The 22,391-nt window shown below is 45.2% G+C and overlaps 1 protein-coding gene across 2 annotated transcripts in view; it reads right to left on the bottom strand.

Annotated features, from left to right (window-relative positions):
* Positions 1–21,890, bottom strand: part of TDRD3 (tudor domain containing 3) — an 860,519-nt gene extending 838,629 nt beyond the window's left edge. Inside the window, exon 1 of one of the 2 annotated variants that reach the window (XM_078657412.1) lies at positions 21,688–21,890. Coding sequence is in view for 1 of the 2 variants with exons in the window: in XM_078657411.1 (XP_078513537.1) it covers positions 21,688–21,728 (41 nt within the window). In the remaining variant the exon portion in view is untranslated. The remainder of the gene's footprint in view (positions 1–21,687) is intronic. The other variant, XM_078657411.1, reaches the window with a different exon arrangement.
* Positions 21,891–22,391: the final 501 nt, after the last annotated feature.

Here is a 22,391-nt window from a genome sequence, read left to right as displayed (position 1 = left end):
CCACCGAGTGTTCATCCTGCGGATTCACGCCTTGGCGGAGTTGATCACCCACACGCTCCTTGCGCCACGCCATCCTCTGGTTTCCCCTTGCCTGCGGCCTTGTCTGTCCAGCGGCCAGCCTCCTTCCTCTATAGGCGGTATGGGGAAAAGGGACCCCAACCAACGCAAGCTGCAATTCAACAAGGTTCCTGGCCCCACCTAGGACGCCCCCCGGGTTCATCTAACGGGGCCATGGGCTCAAACGACCCTGAGAACACTGCCTCACTCACGACGGCCATGCTTAACGAAATGAGGGCCGGTTTCAAATTTCTTGATAGCCGATTTGATGACCTTGACAAGAAATTGGCAGAGATGGGGGTCTGAGCTTCAGGCACACGATCGGAGGCTGTTTGTGGGTTGAGGCAAGAGTATCGGACATTGAAGATGGCGCATCGGCTTTGCTGAAACAGCTGGACAAGATAGAGAAGATCCTCAAGGACGTCATCATCAAGAATGAGGGCTTAGAGGCTCGCAGCCGCCGAAATAATATTTGTATCATCAGAGTTGCGGAGACAACCTCCACAGGGCATATGGACATCTTTGTAGAAAAACTGCTCACGGAGCTGTTCGGCAGAGACACGTTCACTCAGCGTTTCGTGGTGGAGCGAGCCCACAGATCGTTGGGGCCCCGGCCTCATCCGGGTCTCCCCCTAGACCTATCATAGCTAGACTTATGAACTTTCGTGATAGAGATGCCGCTCTCCGCTCAGCTCGGGACATGGATGATGTCCAGTGACAAGGCAGCAAATTGGCTTTTTTCCCCAGACTTCACCATCATGGTTCAAGAGGCAAGATGTAAATTCAATGGTGTCAAGGCTACCCTGAAAAACCTGGGCCTTCGATACGGCATGCTCTATCCTGCGAGGTTGAAGGTCTATGTAGATGGCAGGTTTCGAATCTTTGAGTCCCCCATTGAGGCGCAGGAATTTTGCCAAGAATACAGGAAAAACAACTCAGGGGCGGCTGCCGTGCAGCGAATTGGCTCCCCGCCTCAGGGGGATTAGCAAAACAGCGCTGACCTTTTCTCCGAGCCCGTGACTGGTTGACTGGTTATTGCATTTATCACAGTGTTCTGCTGTGTTTAACTCCTTCATTTATTTCCTATTCACATGATGCCACATCATTGCTATATGCCCGACCGGTATGGTGTTGCCACGCCCTATGGTGAATACCAAAGGTTCTTTGATTGGTATGATCTTTATGCGTAGTGCTTATTCGTTGTCCATCGTAATGGTACTGTTCACACTGCACACGTATTTGTTCAAGGGAACTGGGGTTTGCCTCTGTGGGGTCAACAAGAGGCTGGGTGTTGGGTGGGGTGTTTGTTCGATTTCATTGCTTTCTTTAGAATCATTGCTCAACCTGTTCGTTTGTGGCTGCAGATTAGCGTGCATCATGACTCAGATCTTATTAGGTTTTTCCAATGGTTAAGCTAGGGCATCAGCCCGGTCCATCCGGGCTCTCCCTGATGTCATGGAACGTTAGAGGTTTAAATAACAAAAAAAACGGAGACAAGTCCTCAATTATATTGTCCGACATAACATTGATATTATATTTATGCAGGAGACCCATCTGTCCAATACTGACCTCTCTCCCATCACCAAAAGCTGGGGTTCTCACCGATTCTTTTCCAATTACAGTAGGTATGCGAGGGGGGTCTCCATATTCATACATAAACGGGTCCCCTTTGTACTGCATAAGACCTTGACGGATGTTGAGGGTCGCACTTTGATTTTTACAGGTACCCTTTTGGGGAACAAGATTACATTTGTCGGGGTTTATGGTCCTAACATTGACTCCCCATCTTTTTATCACGACCTGCAACTCCTTACATTCGACACTGGACTATTGATAATGGGTGGCGTTTTTAATTTGCTGTTAGATCCGGCCAGAGACAGCACTTCCACTTCTCCTGATATTAAGCCCCGTTCGAGGCAAGTCCTTTTCCACTGATGCACACACTTTTCCTTGATAGACATTGAAAACAAATTATATCCACATCTCCCGGACTTCACCCACTATTCAGGGTTCCATAACACATGGACCAGAATAGATTATTGGTTAGTCTCTCCGGGAATTGCAAGGTGGGTGGGTGGGTGGGTTGATTACTCTCCCCCGTACACTTTTGGACCACTCTCCAGTCATTCTCAAACTCAATTTTCCCAGACCGGGTGGCTATGAAAGACAATGGCGCTTTCCTGGAAAAGCATTATTAGATCCGGTTTTTACTGAGGCAGTCCGAAAATCCATTGAGGACTATTTTGAACTCAATACTGGGTCGGTGGACACCTGGGCGGTTCTCTGGGAAGGGTTCAAGGCCTATATCATAGGCGTATGTATTGCAAAACATGCAGGAGTGTTAAGAGATTTACGCTCCACTTTGGCACGCATTGAAACTTAGATCGAGAGTTAGTGGTCACCGCAACTCGTACAGGAGAGGCTAGACGCCTGGCACTGATGCTTGAATTTAGAGAAGCAGCGGATCGGGAGTTGTTATTCCTGACTAAACAAACTGCTGCGGGCCGTTATGGTGAAGGCTAACAGCCTGGTAGATTATTGGCTCAGACTCTACGCCCCCCACGAGACCCATCTTACATCACGGAAATCATTGGCCCACATGATACTTTGCTACATTCTACCCCTGACATTTGCGATTCCTTTCTTTCATATTATAAGGCGCTCTATGCATCCAAGATCTCTGGGGATTTACGGGAACAAGGGGACTACCTGGCAGAGATTGCTATGGTTACTTACAAAAGATACATGCAGGATTTTTTGGCTATTCCCATTACCCAGGACAGCATACTAGAGGCTATCGATGCATTGCGAGGTTCCACTGCTCCCGGCCTGGACGGCTTTTCAACCGAGTTTTATAAAGCATACAAAGATATCTTGGTTCCGCGGCTGTTATAGGTGTATGCTGAGGCACTGGAGGTGGGCTGCCTTCCTCCAACATTCAGAGAAGCAGTCATTATTCTTCTTCCTAAGCCCGGCAGAGACCCTAAACTTTGTAGCTCTTACAGGCATTTATCTTCATTGAACATCGATTATAAAATACTAGCCACGGTTATTGCAATTCGTCTGTCCTTAATAATGGAATCCATCATCTCACCGGCGCAGTCGGGTTTTGTGCCGCATCGATCCACTTCACACAATCTGAGGACCTTATTTGCAGTCTTACATAGGATCGACTCTACCACTCCTGCTGCCGCCATCCTCCTCGATGCTGAGAAAGCATTTGATTCCCTTGAGTGCCCTTTTTTCCTGTCCATCATGAGACGTATGGGTATGCCCGAGTGCTTTGTCTCCACAGTAGCTTTGCTGTATACTGAACCAACTGCTAGACTGCGTCTAAACTGCACTATTTCCGCCCCCTTCACCTTGTCCCGGGGCATGTGACAGGGCTGCTCCCTATCCCCACTGCTTTTTATTTTGGGGATGGATCCACTGGTTCGCCATTTCCAAGACAAACACCTGCATCGTGGCCTACAGTTCCACACTGGCCCCCTTTTAATATCGCTTTATGCGGATGACACGATTTTATATGTCAGGATGCCCCAACATAAACTTGAACCTCTCATATTAGAAATAATTTGCTTCGGTAAATTTTCAAGTCTCAACATCAACTGGCATAAGTCAGTTATCTTTCCACTTACTCCCAGCACAACTACCTGGATTTGTTCATTTCCTCTTGAATGGTGTCAGGATGCGGTCAAATATCTTGGTGTACATGTCCATCTTGATACCACCACCATAATTAGACTAAACTATGGTAGGGCGATTAGTTCGCTCGAGTCTCAGATAGTGAGGTGGCTGCGTCTTCTGTTGTCTATGGCTGGGGGAGTTGCCATAATTAAAATGGGTGTCCTCCCATGGGTTTTGTACCTTTTTAATAACATCGCCATTCCACTCACCAAAACCTTCTTCTCGCAATTGTGTTCTTTATTATTGCGCCTTGTCTGTGCCGGGGAGGGGGGGCTTTGGGGTCCCAGACTTTTATCTATATTATTTGATAGCACAATCCTGTTACGCACATGCCTGGTTCCATCCACCGTATCCCATATTTGAAACCAGAAGCCGACCTAGTGCTCCCTCGCCATCTTTCCACTATTTTGCCTACTGAATTCCTTCGTGACCCCCCTCAATATTCAAACTGTTTCGACCAGATGCTGGGCATGGGACAGACTGCGTAGACTAGTGGGCCTTCACCAGCTGTATTCACCGGCACTGCCGTTGCCTAACCCATCTCCGTTCCCAATAACGGGGGAGATACTGGTTCAACGCACGCTGGAAAAATTCCACATTCGCACTGTAGGTGACCTATTCCCTGAGGGCCACGCCTTCTCTGTGGAAGGTACCCGATTCTCTGAGCGCTTCTTTATGGACACCTTTGTTTTAACACGTATACAATCCATGCTGCGGGCCACGTTCCCTACCTTCCCGATGTCCCCTGAACCGACCCCTCCGTTAACGCTGCTTATCCAACATCCTACAGGTGCACATTTGGTCTCTAAACTATATAAGCAGTGTTGTGAGTTCATGCCTATCACTGATACCAAGGTGAGGGCTGCGTGGGAGGTGGGCCTGGGTTAACCCATTGCTGACGACCAGTGGGAACAGTGCTGTAGGGCAACAAAGGAAATTTCTTTAAACAGCAGATACAAACTCCTTCATTTTATGTTTCTTCGCAGACTGTATCATACGCCGGTACGCTCACACAGAATTGACCCCAGTAGGCCCCACCACTGCCCGAAATGCAATACTCCTTTTGCTGATTTCGCTCACCTTTCTTGGACGTGCCCTAAAATACACCAATACTGGTCCTTGATACACGCTACACTAGGCGATATTCTCTCCATGCAGCTAGTTCCTACCCCTGAGATCGCTTTGCTGGGTTATGTGGCCAATTTCCCTCAGACAGTAAGAAAGCTTGCTGCGATGAGCTTCCTGTTGGCCAAAAGGGAGGTTGCTCTGTGGTGGGGCAGTAAGAGATCAGTTTGGAATTTTGTAACGTTAACTGCGAGGAGTACTCCACTCTGAGCCCTAGCGCGTCCCGACCAGTGAACATTTGGGGCCCATATGGGGAATACATTGCCAGGAAAAAATCAGACCGACAGTCGCAGGCAGCAAGTGGAATAGTTCCTGAAGGGGTCGGCTAAATGAGAAATTGGGTACATTTGCTTATATTATTATTGTATTTTTTCCATGCTGCCACTAATATTGCTGTGTTGCATAGGACATTCCCGTTTTCTTAGGAATAAAAAAAGGAAAAAAAAACACCACAAAAAAAACATGTCTAACTTTTATAAACTAACCTGCCCGCAGCGGTTAGCTTGCTAAGTACCAAGACCTCCCACTCAGACCTCTTTTTCACATCCATGAGAGACCAACTGAAAAAAGACCTTTTGCTGAAACAATTATTACCTTCTTCAGTGACCTTAATGCATTCTGTCTACACAAGAATAGTTACTCTGTAACAATATGCAATTTAAATTCCTTGAGCTGTCTCCCAATGACTACTACAATTGCAAAACTGTAAAAGTAACATGATGATGTACTTAAATGTAAGCAAATATTAATGTAACATTTCCATTTGTTCCCAGTAAGGAGCTCCAACATAATCTTGGATGATGTCCGTGTAATAGAAATAAGTAGATTATACAATCCTTCATCATCGAAACTTGGGGTTCCCTTTTTTATTCTGATCTGTCTTTCTCGTTGCAAGTCGTTTCAGTCACAGAAAGTAAAATCCAATATACAGGACTTCTGCAGGGGTAACTCCACTGACTGACCAGTCCTCACAAGATGGATTTGGTTTTAGCAATGGCATTGTTGTACATGGACTTAAACAACAGTTCTACTGTTCTACCAGTGTTGTGTTGTACTTTTCTCTTCCCCTCTTATTGTCCCCTTTAGGCTCCCGTCCCCCTCCACGCACGCCCCTACGTGTGCATTGTTGTGACATCAGCTGGCATTCTAGAATGCCATCTGACAGTTGCTTCTTTGACAATTGAGGCATTCAGACCCAGCCAACAACTCGTACGGTACTCTCCGGTCGTGCTAGTGTTGTAACCTATATATATTAATAATAATTATATTCTACGCCGAGCTTCGGGTACGATAATTCTTAACATTTACGGCAACGAGCTGAACTCTACAACACACCCGGGAGCCCATGCGGAATCACTGAATTCGCAACAAGCACAGGAAAAAAGACAATTACCCGATCTTGAGCTACAGCACTCCGATGTATTCTGAAGCGGAAAGATTCAAATGAACTACAATCATCACGAAGGTAGTTCAAATCAAATCAAAGATAGCTTTATTCGGTATTTGTTAAAAGACCATAAAAGCACATAAAAAGTTTAAAAAGCATTTCATCCACAAAATACAATAGTACAAATTAATTCATTATTTTTCATTAAAAAGTAAACTTAATCATTCGTTAAAAACACTAAGGGAATCCAGAGTAATTGATTTGTACTATTAAGTACATTAATGTACAGTTAGTCATTATGCCATCGAAGATCTACATCTTACTGCATATTTCAAAAATTTAACAGCTGCGACCATAGTAAATACATCTTGTAGCATATATAGTCTCATCAAGGCTGGTTTACATTGTCTCAAGCCCCACATCTTTAGGAGGGGCAACAGATGCCTCTTTCTGCCCCAATCGTAGTATTTGCAGAAAAAGATGCAGTGAATATTTGACTGAGTGGATGAGTCATCACATGGACAGTTTATTAGCATGGGAGACCAGTCATTTTGGGCGGGAAAGGATGTCAGCCTATAAAAACAGTCAGTCTTCATCCTTGTTAGTAGCATTCTAGTGTAACTGGAAAGTGCCGGGGCCAAGTATGGATATAAACCTGGGCCATGTAGAATGCGGCGATGAGAGATAATCGTAGACTTATTGCCGTCCAGATACCACCGCCTATCATCTAGCAGCTCATGGCATATTTCCTTTAAGGCTTTTTTCGTAATTGATGCACAGGAGCTGGGTGTTACATAGAGTTCTGGATGGCCAATAGAGCTCAAGAATTTTTTGACATAATGAAGCCAGGTAAGCTTCCTAGCAGCTGATTGGTTCATGCAATCTTGAATCACATCCCTGCTAAAGGCTGTCTCCTTGGAAGTCCATATCTTATGCCACAACATGATTGGTCTTATCTTGATTAAGTCTGTGATATGTACCCGGTCTAGTTCCTTATGGCATATGGTTGTAGAGATTGATCTTGGGACAGCTAACAAGTACCTGAAAAATGCGTTTTCCGATAGTTGGATTTGTGTACAGTCGGCCGTCCCCCAAATGCCAGCCCCATAGGTCGCAGTGGAGACACATTTTGCTGCGTAAATCCTTAGCAGAGTGTCTATGGGTTTTCCGCCCAGTCTCTTAGCAAATTGTTTTACTGCGCCAATGGTGCGGGGAAAAAGCCAGATTACGTGTAACGATGGCTGTGGTCCAAGTTCCTCTATTATTAAAAGTAATACCTAAATAGGAAAAAGTTTTGGTCAAGCCTATCTTTGTCTGATTAACAAAGGTTTTGCAATCTATTTTGGAATTCTTTTTTGACATGCAACACATGGTGAAGGTTTTTCCCACGTTTATCTTCAGACCTTAGAGCCCATAAAAGTGGAAAAGCCGGTTAATGCCTTTTGAAGGCCCATCTGAGTTCGTGACATTATTACAGCGTCGTCAGCATAAAGTAGTATTGGTACCACCATGCCGTTAATTTTGGGATAGTCTACTTCCAAATTAGACAAAAAGTCTGCCACTTACAGATTAAAAAGGAAAGGTGCAAGGATACAGCCTTGTCGAACGCCCTTTTCAATTGGAAATTTCTTGGTGCATTCTCCATTTTTACCCTAGCGGACCGTTGCCCCTGCACCTCTGTATAGTTCCTTTATAAAATTCCAAACAGATGGGTATATCCCCATCTTAGTTAAGGTATTCCATAGCACTTTGTGGCTTAAGCAGTCGAAAGCTGAGCTTAGATCGACAAACGTCATGTATAGGTTCCCTTTTTTAGCCACCGTATATTTACAAGTTATTAGTGCCAAATTGAGTCCCTGCTCTACTGTGCCCAGCCTACTCTTGAATCCATATTGGAACTTCGAAAGAACCCCTTCCGCTTTGGCCCAAGATTGTAATTTAGTAAGTAAAACTCATACTGCTACCTTCATCAAGGAATCAAGCAGGGAGATTGGCCTATAGCATTTGGGATCCTGTCTATCTCCTTTTTTAAAGATGGGAATTACAATGGCTTCCTGCCAAGTTGCCGGAAAGCCCGTTTGACTATAGGAGTTTAGAACATTTGTAAGGAGCGGGGCCCATAAATCCATGTTTTCTTTAAATAAATCAATAGGGATGCCATCTGGCCCTGGGGCTTTGGAATTAGCGCTCTCTCGAATAGCCTGCTCAACCTCAAGTGAAAGAAAGACTATATTCAGCGGGAAGGTAACCATAGTGTAAGACTCTTCAAACTGCGGGGCAGTGGCGATATGTGATGATGTCGCAGGGCAATTTGCCATAGGCAATTCGTCATTTTTGTATAGTGCCGTGAAGTAACTAACCCACACGTCCTCAGCTATAGCTACCTCCAAAGAATCAGTCTTTCTCTCTGCAAAGAACGGGGCATTAACTTCTTTCCAGAAGGAAATATTGTCCCGAAGGGCGCTAGCCTTTATTAACGCCTCCCAGGCAAGATCTTTAATTTCTTTTTTCCTATTTTGAAGTGCCTGTTTATAGACCAACCTGGCTGCTCTGACTGCCTCGGTATCTTTCGGCAGGGCCTTTACTGCCTGTAAGAGAGCTTTATGGGCTCTGGTGCAGGCAGAATTGAACCAGCCATTCGTTCTGGCCCTATCATCGACTTTTCGCTTCCTGGTCAATTTATCATTGATAGTGGCTACTATCTTGTCATAAGCCACTTTAATCTTGTGGGGATTGGGATATTGTTCCACACATGTCATGAAGTGCTCAAGGTCTTCCGTGATTACCTCCTTTAAAAAAAAATTGGGGTCGACCTTGGCCCACTTGATAGCATACCCATTTCTTCTGGCCAGGGAAATTGAATGACAATATAATGTTTCAGACAGTTTTGATGCATGGCTATCATAGCTGCCCGCATCAAAACTGATACTAATTGGAAAGTGGTCACTCATTACTAAATATTCTGTTTTAAAACCCTGTACAGAAAGAACCCTGTTTGCTGTTAGACAGCAACATAAAATCTATAATGGTACCTGACCCCCGACCATGAAAAGTCGGTTGGAAATCAACCGTTGGCTCGCATAGTTCATTAACGTAGCCTAGGTCCCAGTCATGCATTAATTGGTTCAACAGATTACCAAAATTGGTGTGTTCGAAATGCGTGCTAGGTTCCCCTTTTAGATTTGTTATGCCACAGGTGTCTAAACCGCTATAAGGGCATAAGTGGCAGTTAAAATCACCCACTATAAGGATGCAACCCGCCTCTCGCGTTCCCCTATTTAAAATATGGGTTAAATCGTCCATGAACACTTTAGCTTCTTCTTTCATGGTGTTATTATATAAGTTAATCAGAAGAATGCTCAGCCCTTTCCCTTTGACAAAAAAACCATGCAAGGAATTACACGTCCTATTATTGACCCCCGCATTCTCTAATCTCTTCACTGACAGATTTGCCAGATTAGAGACATACGTACAGAGGCCACCAGAACCCCTACCTCGATTACCCAGAATAGATGGGGTAAAATGGGTACTGAAACCCTCTATATGGGACTCCTCTTGATCCCAACACTCCTGAAGACATATAATGTCAATATTATCAGCAAAGGATAGGAATGTTGGGTCCCCCGATTTCTTAGAGAGACCTGCAATATTCCATGATGTTAAGGCCACACTGGCTCTCCTCGCGGTTTGTATTGGGTCTTTTTCCCTCAGATGTGGGCTCGAACTATTTCCTGCTCTGGATCCTATTGTGTCTAAATTTCCTATATTTATTTCATTTTAGGGGACAATATTATATTCCTCGTTGGAGTCTATAACATCAGACCCCACAAAAGTGGGGCCCAGGGATACTTGTACCCGGGGAAGGACAAGATTGGTACTTAACAGGGTTAAGCTAGTTTGACAGGGAGAGTGTTTTTTATTGCACAAGTTGGATTCACTCCCTGAGGTTGGAGAAGCAGTAGAGATTCTATGAGCCTGTTCTGCCCTGATTGAATTCTCTAGTGGTCAGTCGACCATTTCTAGGCAGTCATATCTATTTCTTGTTGAGATACCCCTCCAGCCTTCCAGATTAAACTGATCCCTTCTAGGGAACCAGGACCGTGCTTCCCAATCTCTACTCCTATTCCTGTTCCATCGACCCACTTGGTTCCAGGTCCAATCGACCCACCTTCCTCCCAGTTTGGGGTGGCTCCGTATTCAAAGATGTTCGATGGTGGGTAAAAAAAGGAAAGGCGGTGGGCATCAATCCCCCCTTTTTTGCCAGGATAGGCCAAGAGCAGATATAATCAACCGTGGCGGGATCGTCACAGTTGACTATAACGCAGTCACCCTGTATGCTTTTTCTTACTTCGCCAATCCACGATACTCTACGTACCGAGGAGATTCTGCTGGAATTTGGTGATTGAAGAGGTCTATTAAGGCTCAACCACTGCAGCACCTTATTTCGGAGGGACCAAGAAGGTTCGTCTGTGTTTTCAGGCAGCTCTGGAACCCCTAAATACAAAACATGTGTGGAGGGTCGAGGGGAATATTTAACGACCTGTCTGCTCACTCCCCTGTTATCAATGTAAAACACACAACAGAGCAGAACAGGTCTGAAGATGGTGTGTAACTATACCTGTGACTATGAAACAGTAGGATGCGTATGCAAGCCAATGCTGTTGAGAGTTATTGGTAACCCAAAGCTAGAATAATTCCCATCAGACCACCCACGTGGTGGAATTAGCGTCACGTGGGAATTGCTGATCAATCCATACCACATACGACCATATAGTGCCGGTGTGGAAAATGGATGTCAGAAAACTAGCCATGATGTTTACCATACAGTGGACTAAATAATGTGCAGTGCTCAAGTGATAGTGATAGATAAAATTGACTACACTGATTCTGAAAGAGCGTACATAGAGAAGTACGTGTGTCAAGGGTTAAAAACACGCCTGGTAGAAAGACTACCCAATGGCGCTGTGCAGGACGGTCGACATGTTTCAGCCAACGGGGAATTGCCCCGGCTTTGTTCAGGACCTTGGATATGAAACAGCTACTGCAACCATAACTGCAAGTGATGTGTAAAAAAATAATAATAATAATAATAATAATAATAATAAGTTTACTAATAGACAAATACATATCTACCAGGAGCTTTAACGCTTTAGACGTCCACTGGCGGGAGAGAAGCTTGTCTTCTTCCTAACAACAAACAAAAATTATTTTACAACACTAAATTACACAACCACAGCCACCTGAATACAGAGAGACCGTATAGAAAACACACCTGCATGAATAATTGACATTCTGCATATATAGAAAAAAGCATAATAGCTTTATCACCTAGAGGCATTTCCTCCCAGTGATACTCACCCAGCCTTGTGTGGGTGAAGACCTCACCTCACCCGGCAACCGCTCGGGGGTATGAGGCCCCGCTCTGTGGTGTAGAAAAGGGACACAGTCAGCAAACTACTCTACAGTGCCCCAGCCAATTGCTATACACATCTAACCCAACGAACGTGTGATAGGTACCCAACTGCCAAGCCAAAGTCCCCACACAACCTCCCAAATGACACATATATTGCGACATACCTCATGTCAAGTCCTTTAAGGGTGCCTCTAGGAAGTCTGTTGACAGTCCTTAACTCCTCATTCAATTGTATACACTAGAAGCCTGTTATCCAACCCAGTCTAATGACATTAATAGAAGAAGCTGATAAAAGCCCGAAGGTGACCAACAGGGCTGCCCACAGTTAAGGGCTCCTGCAGTATCACCTTTCGGCATCCCAGTCATGCAGAAAATAAGGACCATACAGGCTACTACTAAGCTCTGGAACACCTGTAAGGATAACGGTGAAGGGAGTCGCTTCAGGTGGTAATTGTATCGGACGCCTGAACCTCACTCCCTTCTTTCCATCACCCGAAGGCTGCGAAGCCATCACTTTAGGTGGTATGAGTGGTGTGGCTTTCCGCTTGGCTGTCTGAGTTGGCCCTTTTAACACTCCAGGGGTGGCCTGGGATATGTCTTGTGTTATATTAGACTTTGCCTGCCCAGCTCCAGGGGGAGCCTGGGTAGTGTCTTGTGTTGTATTCCGCTCCGGTTGCGAATTAACAACTTTTACAGCTTGTGTTGGTTTGACGCGAGAATCAGATTGAACTAATTGGGCTGATGTGCTAATTATTTTGGGTTTACCCCCCCTGAATTGGTTGGGCCTAATGTTTTCTGAGTAAAAGGTGGTATATTCAGCTTCGCTAATTGCTTTTCAATATTCATTAGGCTTTGTTCCACTGGATGTAGGTGGCGTTTAAAAAGCTCCCCTATGCTCTTTAGCAATTGGGTATTAGATACGCATACTTTGCATGTACCCCCCTCCGCCCCCATGATATTTAAATTCTGGGACATTTCTGAGGGATTAATTACAGGAGTATGGCTAGCATTTAGGGGGCGCTGGGTGGACTGGTTTAATCCCAGCACCTGAATATTCGGGGGAGATATACATTTATTTGAGTTGGAATTAATCTTTATTTTCTTCACCCGTTTTGATATGGCGTCCTCCCTTCTCCCCATGGCATTTCTTTCCGGGGGTACTACTTGTGTTTGGCACTGATGTAAGTCAGGTGTTTTTTCTAAATCATCAGTTAGATGCGAATCAAGGGAAAGTTGAGTGGCAGAGAGATCCACAGTGCTAGGAACAGTGTGGATCTCTGCTATGGCTTCAGATGGCAACAGCAGGGGGGCGATTGGCCCTAACTGAGTCGGGGTTAATGCAGAAGCAAGGGGACCCATAGAAGACCTTCTCGCTATTGACAGCTCATGAGATACCCTATGCTCCAACAGGATTATGCTCTGGTCTATCACCTCATTTGTCCTAGTGATAAACTGATCTATCGGGCCTGTTATCTGTGCAGCGCTCAGCGCCGTTTTACTTCTGCTCCCTCTAGTCATGGCAAAAATAGGTGATGGTAAATTAAGCTATGCTGTCACAAAAAACAAAAAAAATAGATGTAGAGAACAAATAGATGTAACAGCAAACTTTGTGACAACAGTAATAGTCCAATAAATAAAAAATAAAAATCCATAGGACGTGGCCCAGTCCAGTCTTACCAGTCTATAACGGGCTAAAACGGGCCCGGGCTTCGCCCGGCGTCCCGCGAGACGGGGGTGATGATGAATTTAAGCGCCTCCTGGCGCGCAAAGCTGACAGTGTGTGCCGCTAGGGATGCTGGGGCTTGTAGTTTGTATGCCCCGCCCACGCTCCACACGGCAGCCCGACTCCGGGATGTTGCAAGGAGTTAGGCGGCGGGAGGCGGGCAGGCAGGACCCCAGACGCTGTTGTTCCTCGGGCTGGAGCGGACAGCAGCAGGCACAACGCAAAGGGCTTAGCACAAAGTAAGATTCCCCCACTCGACCGGGGTGATGATGAATTTAAGCGCCTCCTGGCGCGCAAAGCTGACAGTGTGTGCCGCTAGGGCTACTGGGGCTTGTAGTTTGTATGCCCCGCCCACGCTCCACTCGGCGGCCCGACTCCGGGATGTTGCAAGGAGTTAGGCGGCGGGAGGCGGGCAGGCAGGACCCCAGACGCTGTTGTTCCTCGGGCTGGAGCGGACAGCAGCAGGCAGAACGCAAAGGGCTTAGCACAAAGTAAGATTTCCCCACTCGACCAGGGTGATGATGAATTTAAGCGCCTCCTGGCGCGCAAAGCTGACAGTGTGTGCCGCTAGGGCTGCTGGGGCTTGTAGTTTGTATGCCCCGCCCACGCTCCACTCGGCGGCCCGACTCCGGGATGTTGCAAGGAGTTAGGCGGCGGGAGGCGGGCAGGCAGGACCCCAGACGTTGTTGTTCCTCGGGCTGCAGCGGACAGCAGCAGGCAGAAAGACAGTTACCTGATCTTGAGCTACAGCACTCCGATGTATTCTGAAGCGGAAAGATTCAAATGAACTACAATCATCACGAAGGTAGTTTCTGCTCTCAAGAAGAAATTCTGTGCTGTGCCTGCCTTTGAAATAAGAAAGGAACACATGGAGAACGTTGAAATGTGATTATATGAAGACGACAGGAGGAGGTGAGAAAGATAAATGAGTGGCGATGCTTTTAAGTACTCTGGCATGGAAAATACAGTGAGGAGTGAACTCTGCATCTAAGTGAAATAGGAAATCTCCTCAGAACTGAAGTTGGCAGAGAGGCCAGGCATCGTGCTTACGTAGCACGCTATAAGGCGCCATCTTGGAAGGAAAAATTTAAGAAGTCAAGACTTTCAAATGACGCACAAGAAACATGCGTGCCACAATCTTTAATACACTATAACAAGCAAAGTAAGAAGGAAGCAGTCTAGATTTTCTCCTGACGCACAGGAAACGTGCCTGCCACCAAATTGAATATAATTCAAAAAGTGAAACATCTGCAGAATCTCTGGTACAAGTAATCTCTACAAGAGCACAGCAGGCTGCACCGGAGCGGAGAACAAAAGACAAAGGTGTTCATTTAACAAGTAAGAATCAAAGAAATTTAGAAATAAAGAAATTATACTGTGGGGTTAGCCATACTCTTGGGGACTCTTAGTTTTTTTTACACAAGAGTACATGAGCTGCACAAAGCTTTTAGTGCATCAATAATAAGACTGCAGATTAGTTCATGGTTCGTCTATTCTAGCGGACTGATACTTATCTTGAGTTGGTAGAATATTCAACATGGCGTCGGGAACAAATACAACTTACAGCCTCCGCAATCGTTTTTAGCTGGATCAGGGGAACCTCAAGTAAAGTGGGAAGAATAGCGGGAGTACTTTAACAACTATATCTCCACCTTTGATAAGGCAAATGAACCTCTTTCACAGCTGATGAGAAAAAGGAAATCCTGCTTGGGTGCTGGTGGTCTGAGAGTGTATAACAGCATAAACAAGAAGGTGTGAGTATGAGAACAGGGAGATGTTTTTGCCAATGCCATAGATGACTTGGATAGTTATTATAAGACCACGGTCTGTGTAGCGGTAAACAGATATACATTTTACCGACGGAAGCAAGGGAAGGAGGAGAGTATTGAGGACTATGTCTCTATACTTAATCATTTGACACTCACATGTAAATTCGAAAACATGCATGATGATTTTATAGGAGATCAGATAGTAATGTGTGCAGCAAATCCCAGCATACAGGATGCACTGTGGGCCAAAGGTGAGAAACCCCTCCAAGAAGTGATTGAGATAGTTAAAAAAGCAGAAATGTCTGGTAGATGGACAAAGGCTGTACTAAATGAGGGTAAAGGCAAACAGGATGAACCCATTGTAGTAGTGAAAATAAGTGGCAGCAAGAAAAAGCACACTGTTAATAAAAGCAGAGTAACTGAAGAGACTGGATATAAAGGGGGAACGAAATATTTCGTGGAACTTAAATGCTATTGTTGTGGTAGAAATCAACATTTAGCGAATTACTGGAAATGTCCTGCATGGAAGAATAAATGTACACAATGTGGGCCAGTGGGGCATTTTTAAAAAGCGTTTCAAAGGAAAGTAAGAGCAAAAGTAAAATTGGTAGAGGAGAATGATGAAAATGAACAGGATTTGTCTGATGAATCAGAGTACAACTTGTGTGTGCTCAATGTAACTGAAGAATCTGAAAAATGACACTCAAGAGAAAGGTAATAAGAAAAAACATTTGTGCATGGTTACCATTGGAGGAGTGAGCATTGAGATAGTAGCGGATTCAGGGTCACCGTGCACAATTGTCAACAGAAATGTATGGAAGGAGAGATTCCAACATAAACTAAAAATGGTCTTGGAATCAGCAGATATCACCCTAAGAACATTCACGGGGGAACCCATTCAGCTGGTGGGTTGTAGAGAGCTTGATTTTGCTTTCAAGGACAGAACCACCAACAGTAAATTATACGTCTCTGCCACAGGTCCCTCTGTACTAGGATGGAAGGACCATGGAAAATTGGGAATCACTCAATCCCAACAGTTCGGAACCTGTACTTGTTATGCAACAGGACAAAGTATGTGAGTTCACCATTCCGGCTAGGTTTCCCAAAGTATTCAACAACACCATAGGGAAGTTGAAAGGATTTCATCATAAAATAAAGCTAATGGAAAACGCTGTCCTGAGCATTCACAAGGTAAGACACATTCCGTTCTCACTCAAGGAGGAGGTGAGGATGCAAATTAGTAATTTACAAGATGCAGGCATCATAGAACCCATGGAATCATCAGAGTGGGTCGCACCATTGGTCGTCGCCCGCAAGCCAAACGGCAAATTGAGGTTGTGCATAGACTTGCGCAACCTCAACAGAAGTATCCTGGTTGACCAGTAACCCCTCCCTAAAAGAAATGAAATGCTCTCCCTGACAAAAGACATGAAGATTTTCTCTACTATAGACCTTGCACCCTGCAAGCAGGCACCTCACCACCTTCATTTCACCTTTCGGGTGATACAGGTACAAGAGGGTACACTTTGGGTTAGCTTCGGCTGCAGCATTATTCCAGAGGCTCATGCATGAACTCTTTAAAGGAATAAAAAAAGTACTCATTTTTCAAGACGACATTCTTGTAATGGGCAAAGTCCAGGAGGACCATGACCAAAAGTTAGTAGGTGTGCTAAATATATTGGAAAGGTGTGGGATGACTGCAGAGCAAAGAAAGTGCAAGTTTGCAGAAAAAACAGTCAATTATCTGGGGCATGAAATTACACCTGAGGGAATAAATCCCAAGAAAGATTTACTCAATGCCATCAGAGATGCACCAGTTCCAAAGAACAGAGAGGAACTCAGAGCATTTTTGGGGCTGGTGGAAAATTATTCTAAGTTTGTGAGAAACTTTTCCACTAAAACATATAGCATTAGACAACTTTTAAAATCAAGAAACAAGTTTGAATGGTCTCAATGTTTTAATGAGAGTTTCAATGCCCTCAAGCAGAAAATGTGTGAGCTACCGCCCCTTTCGCACAGCATTACATTTGAGAGAGTTATTCTAATGTTCACATTGAAACAAGCGTTTCATACAGAGTCCTTAGGACACACTGTATGTTTTCTCTTTCTCACTCTCTTACTCTGCAGACGGGATTCAAAGACGCTACTCGCGCGGAGCCCCGCCTGCCGAAACGAGCACCAGCTGCAACGGCGACGCTACTCATGAAGAAGCCACGCCTGCCTAAACGAGTGCCACCTGCAGCCACGATTAGCTCCAAGCATTCATTTCCAACGGAGCTCGCGACCGGATCATAGGTGTTCCAGTGGGTCGGGTGAACTCGCCAAGAAGTGTGGAGGTTGGGTCCCGCTCGCGGTACAGCCACCAGTTATGCTGCCTCTGTTCATAACTGAATGTGCACACTTTTACCGTGAGTAGCGCAGTCCATGCCTCACCTGCTCAAATGCTTTTTTAGCTTTCTCTCCCTAATCCTAGAGTGCACAAGAGTCCCGGACCCCCGGAAGAGACCCTTGGAGTTTGTCCTTTGTAGTTAGGAGTAAGCCCTGACATTGTATATATTGCACATACTTCTCGCCGCATTTTCACAGCAACTAGCTGCCGCCCATAGATACTAGCACCTGTATCGCATAAACATTATGCGATGGCTAATGCCACGAATGGCCACCACCGCCTAATCACTGTCGGTTTATCCGCTCACACATTTAGGCACCAGGCTCCGCCTCATAGACTATGTGCCTAATCGCACGTGTATTTAAACCATGTGTGTCTTTTTTTGTCCTGTCTTCTTTGTCCTTTTCCCCACAGGTACAAACGGAGAGGAAATACCTCTCACAGGTATAGCACCTTAGTGTGTGCTACACATACAGGGCACTGACATCACATAAACCCCTGTAACACCCCCACACATAATAGGTCCTGATGAAAGCCAGTTTAGTAAGAAGGCCTGGCTGAAACTAGTAGACCGCACTGGACGTTGAAGACCATAAGTCTACCTCCACATGTCCTAAGCCCTTGTTTTTAAACACTGCCTGGGGCCCAACTATAAAGTAACTTTTTGGGACCCCTAGGACAGTATTTAAACCTCACTCAACACACCAGCACACTCACGCTCCAAAACCCGCTCCGCAGTAATCTGGCGTCGCAGCACACCTGAGGCACACTCGGTGCTTCGGGTGGGGCCCAATGATGAAGCATGCCACCAACTAGGTTGGTGGGTCAGGGCCTTCATATAAAACCAAGTAGTTTCCCCATACAGACACATAGTACGCGTACACTATCCCAGTAGCTAGGTCTTTTTGTTCTTTCATAAATCCATAGGGGAAACAAACTAGCTATTCTAGTTCCTAATCAACATCAAAGAAGGAGAAAGGGTGAGAGAGAAAAGAAGTGGCTTTGTTGAAAAAGGACAAATATATTTACCACACCGTTAGTGGTAGAGAAAGTCTTTTGTAATTCCGCCCTTCTCAGCGATGGGATGGTATGGCATGCCTCTGCGCTTTCTGCTTGTGCCCGAACTGATGGAGACATAGGCGGAGTTGCAAACAATCGGGGCGCTGCCAGACCACCACAATATGAGGCTCCTGAGTATGCTAACAAGAAGGACAACTGGTTGCTCAATGAAGGATCAGGGTCGGATGGAGAAGAGAACGGCACACCCGTGCTATCTCAATCCAATGGCACTGAGGTTGGCACCAACCAGGAGCACGTTGAGATGATTGGAGAATACAGAGACGTTGGCACAAGTAGCTCGGTGAGTCACACAGTGTGGAGAGTGTTTGCCAGTCAGAGGAAGAACAGGATTCGGAGGAAGTGATTGCTGAAGAGGGAGACCCTCTCAATAGCGATGCAGAGGGTCTTCTTGGTGCTGAGAGCATCATCGAGTCAGAGGAAGATCGCAATCCAGAAGGGGATACAGCAAAGGAAGCAGGATGTATCAGTAGACATGGCCGAAGTGTTGTGAAACAAAGCAAGTACAAAGATTTTGTTTGTGAATAACAAACCCTATCAGCGGTGTGCTTCTTTCTCCTTGCAACGGACCCCACCTTTGCTTCCCTCTAGAAGGAGATGTGTTGTGTTGTACTTTTCTCTTCCCCTCTTATTGTCCCCTGTAGGCTCCCGTCCCCCTCAATGCGCGCCGCTGCCCTTGCGCATGCATTGTTGTGACATCGGCTGGCATTCTAGAATACCAGTTGACAGTTGCTTCTTTCACAGTTGACAGTTGAGGCATTTAGACCCAGCCAGCAACTTGTACGGTACCCTCCTGTCGTGCTGGTGTGTTGTAACCTATAAATATTAATAAAACTTATATTCTACGCAGAGCTTTGGATACAATAATTCTTAACAACCAGCAACACATAACTACCCTGGCACCTTAGTTTTCATTCTGTAAATTTAGAGTCCATGTCAGCCCAGCTATAAAACCATGTTCCAAAATTACAAACGATGCAGTTTAAAACACTCAGCATTGTTCACAAAGCTCTGGAACACTGAAGATCACTCCATACACAAAGTTAGTCAGTCTGAAGTATGCACACATCGGGGTCAACGAAAAAAAAGTTACCTTTCCAGCATTCGCTTACGGCTCCCCTAGCAGATAAATTTAACAACAAGCGACAGACTGAATCAGGTCTCTACTACCACCCCTTCCCTCTTACCATCAAAGTTCGCAAGCACTCTAAAGTAGCTGCAATGCAATGAAAGCATTAAAATCGCCAAACAAAATTCTGTAGAGCAATACCACCAAAATGATCTGTACTGTATACTCCAAAAGACAGACGCATAACAGGGATAAACTTCAACATGTGTCCATTTGAATATTACAGCCTAAGATAGGAGCATATGAATGCACATGATTAAAACTTAAGAGCTGTGAAATTAGCCAGGAAGTACTGCGTTATAAAGACAAACAAAACATGTTAATGACTTCTTTTTTGTGTAAAATAGGATAATCAGCATTCTGTGAACGTCCAAAACAATCATCTGGTCCAGATATCTCCAAAGAGTAGCTAGTGAGTTACCGGTAGCTCTCCAGCTACCTGTGAGAAGCTTTCTCGTGTGCAGCCCAGACTACTAAATTCGAAGCTTTTGCTTGGTTGAATTATTAATTGTATACCAAAATTAAAAAGCACATATTCGAGATGAAAATTTTAATATATTTTCAGAAATCATAAGACGATTGGAGAAAAATGATTAATTTTGAAAAATAATTTAAAATATATTTAAGTTAGAGAGATTTCTTACTTATATTATGATTTTGGTGCTGGGGAAGTTGTAGTAGGAATGTTTTGTATTACCCATGTTAGATGCATTCAAAATTGATAGTGATATTTTACTTTATGGCAGGCAACCATGCCTAATGCACTGATGTGATCACTGCTGATAGTGAGCACCCCATCCAAGACTATTATCATATCACTAACATCAGAAGCACAGTATGATTTTCGTTGAATATAAATAGCTCTTATAACAGAAAAAGTTTGAGACCACTAATCTAGTCAAATGCACTTCAATGTAAATTTCAAGTTGAGCCCTAACTCAGCGGCTGAGGTGACTGCCCTTAAACTTAAAGGTTGAAATTGAACACTGTACTTAAGACGGCCCAATCACAAAAGCACTCAAAACTACCAAGCCCCTATGCCACGGGCAAAACCTGAAGCCTGCCCAACATTTCTATCCCAACAGGTATATCCACGCGTTGTTTTAGGACTATATTTAAGGCAAAATACAAACCCTCAATGCAACTGTAGCCTACACGACACGTTAGGGACTGCAGCAAATGTCAAGCTATTATGGAATTCCCTTCCCGGTTATGGGAAAGCGATTATATAGCACTGGGGGAAAAAACAAGCAGCTGATCTTCGATTCATTGGTATAATCGTTCCTGGCTGTTCATATGATTCTAAATAGAGCATGTTTCAAAACAAATCATTGAATGTAGGCACTTCCAGGTCAAAGCTGGAACATGCACCGTACTTTGTTCATGTGTTTACTTTCTGTAGTAACTAAAAAATTAATGCTATTCAGGCACCATACAAAATCATTGATTCACCAGGCACGCTTATACAAGCACCTCAAAGCACAAGCATAACCTGTTCACCCACCGACCAGACGGACACGCATTTATTGGACCCGTGAGCACATGCTTGTTTACTACACACAACTGAGCACAAGCACACATAGTATCTTTTATACAAACACACAAGCAGCTTGAGAGAAACAGCTCACAAGCTCAACACTAACAGTCAGTAGGTCAAGTTCCTCATTTATAGTATTTATTTACTTTAGTTAGTACAAGTAACAGAAATAGCCGGTTCGCATTTTGTCTCCCGCTGGGACAAAGCATATGGGTGCATACAGACGGCACACTTCTCCAAAGGGTACAGCGTTGTTGTATGTGTTAATCTTCAGACTCCTGGATCTGTCACGATGTATTTACATCCCTGAATGTGGGTAACATGTTTGCAGCACAGGAGTCGTTGTGCACATACTGCAGTGTGGGGAAAGCTCTTAAAGGGTCTCAGCACTTACCAGCCCTCCTTGCAGAGGGGCGCGCTGCTAGGCTCTGCCATGGCTCCTCTGAGCCGGGCTGCAGGGGCAGCTAGACGCCGCCAGGCCCCCGCTTCGCCCAGCGAAACAACTCCACAAACTCCCAGTAAACTATACCAGGGGCCTCAGACAAAGCCTGGGCCGCCGGCCGGGTGTGCGTGTCAATGCGCGCCGGGCGCACACACAGCTGTCATTTGGGGTCAGCGGAAGCTAGCGCAGCCATCATAGGTACTGGCAAAAGCCAGGTTTCCATCCCGAGTTAAACTGTCACTGGTAGTCAATGGCTTAAGCGCCCCTCGGGCCACAACAGGAGCCCCCAAGGATAACAATACATGAACTAGGCAAATGTGATTTTTAATGACTGATTCGTATGGTCTTCGCCGCGCCTCTCATTCCAAATCAATAAGTGTCCAACACCCCTTGCTGTCTCGGCGCCTATCTTCTCTAACAATGAAAAGCTAGAGCGCTGACTTCTCAAACCAGAATGTAATTGTCCTGGGCGCCATACTGCTGCGCGTAAAAACGGTATTCTCGTTCTAACTGCTCTGATAGACTGACGGACGAAGTCGTGGTGTAAACTCCCTCTCACCCTTCCCCTTTCTTCTTCTGGGCTAATGTGGATAGGGGGAACACCCAAACTTACGCAAACCAGTATGTTTTCGCGACCTACACGGCCAGTTTGGGCT

This window comes from Lissotriton helveticus, chromosome 8 (assembly GCF_964261635.1).
Source record: "Lissotriton helveticus chromosome 8, aLisHel1.1, whole genome shotgun sequence".
NCBI classification, from domain to species: domain Eukaryota; kingdom Metazoa; phylum Chordata; class Amphibia; order Caudata; family Salamandridae; genus Lissotriton; species Lissotriton helveticus.
This window is presented reverse-complemented; position numbering and strand designations above follow the sequence as displayed.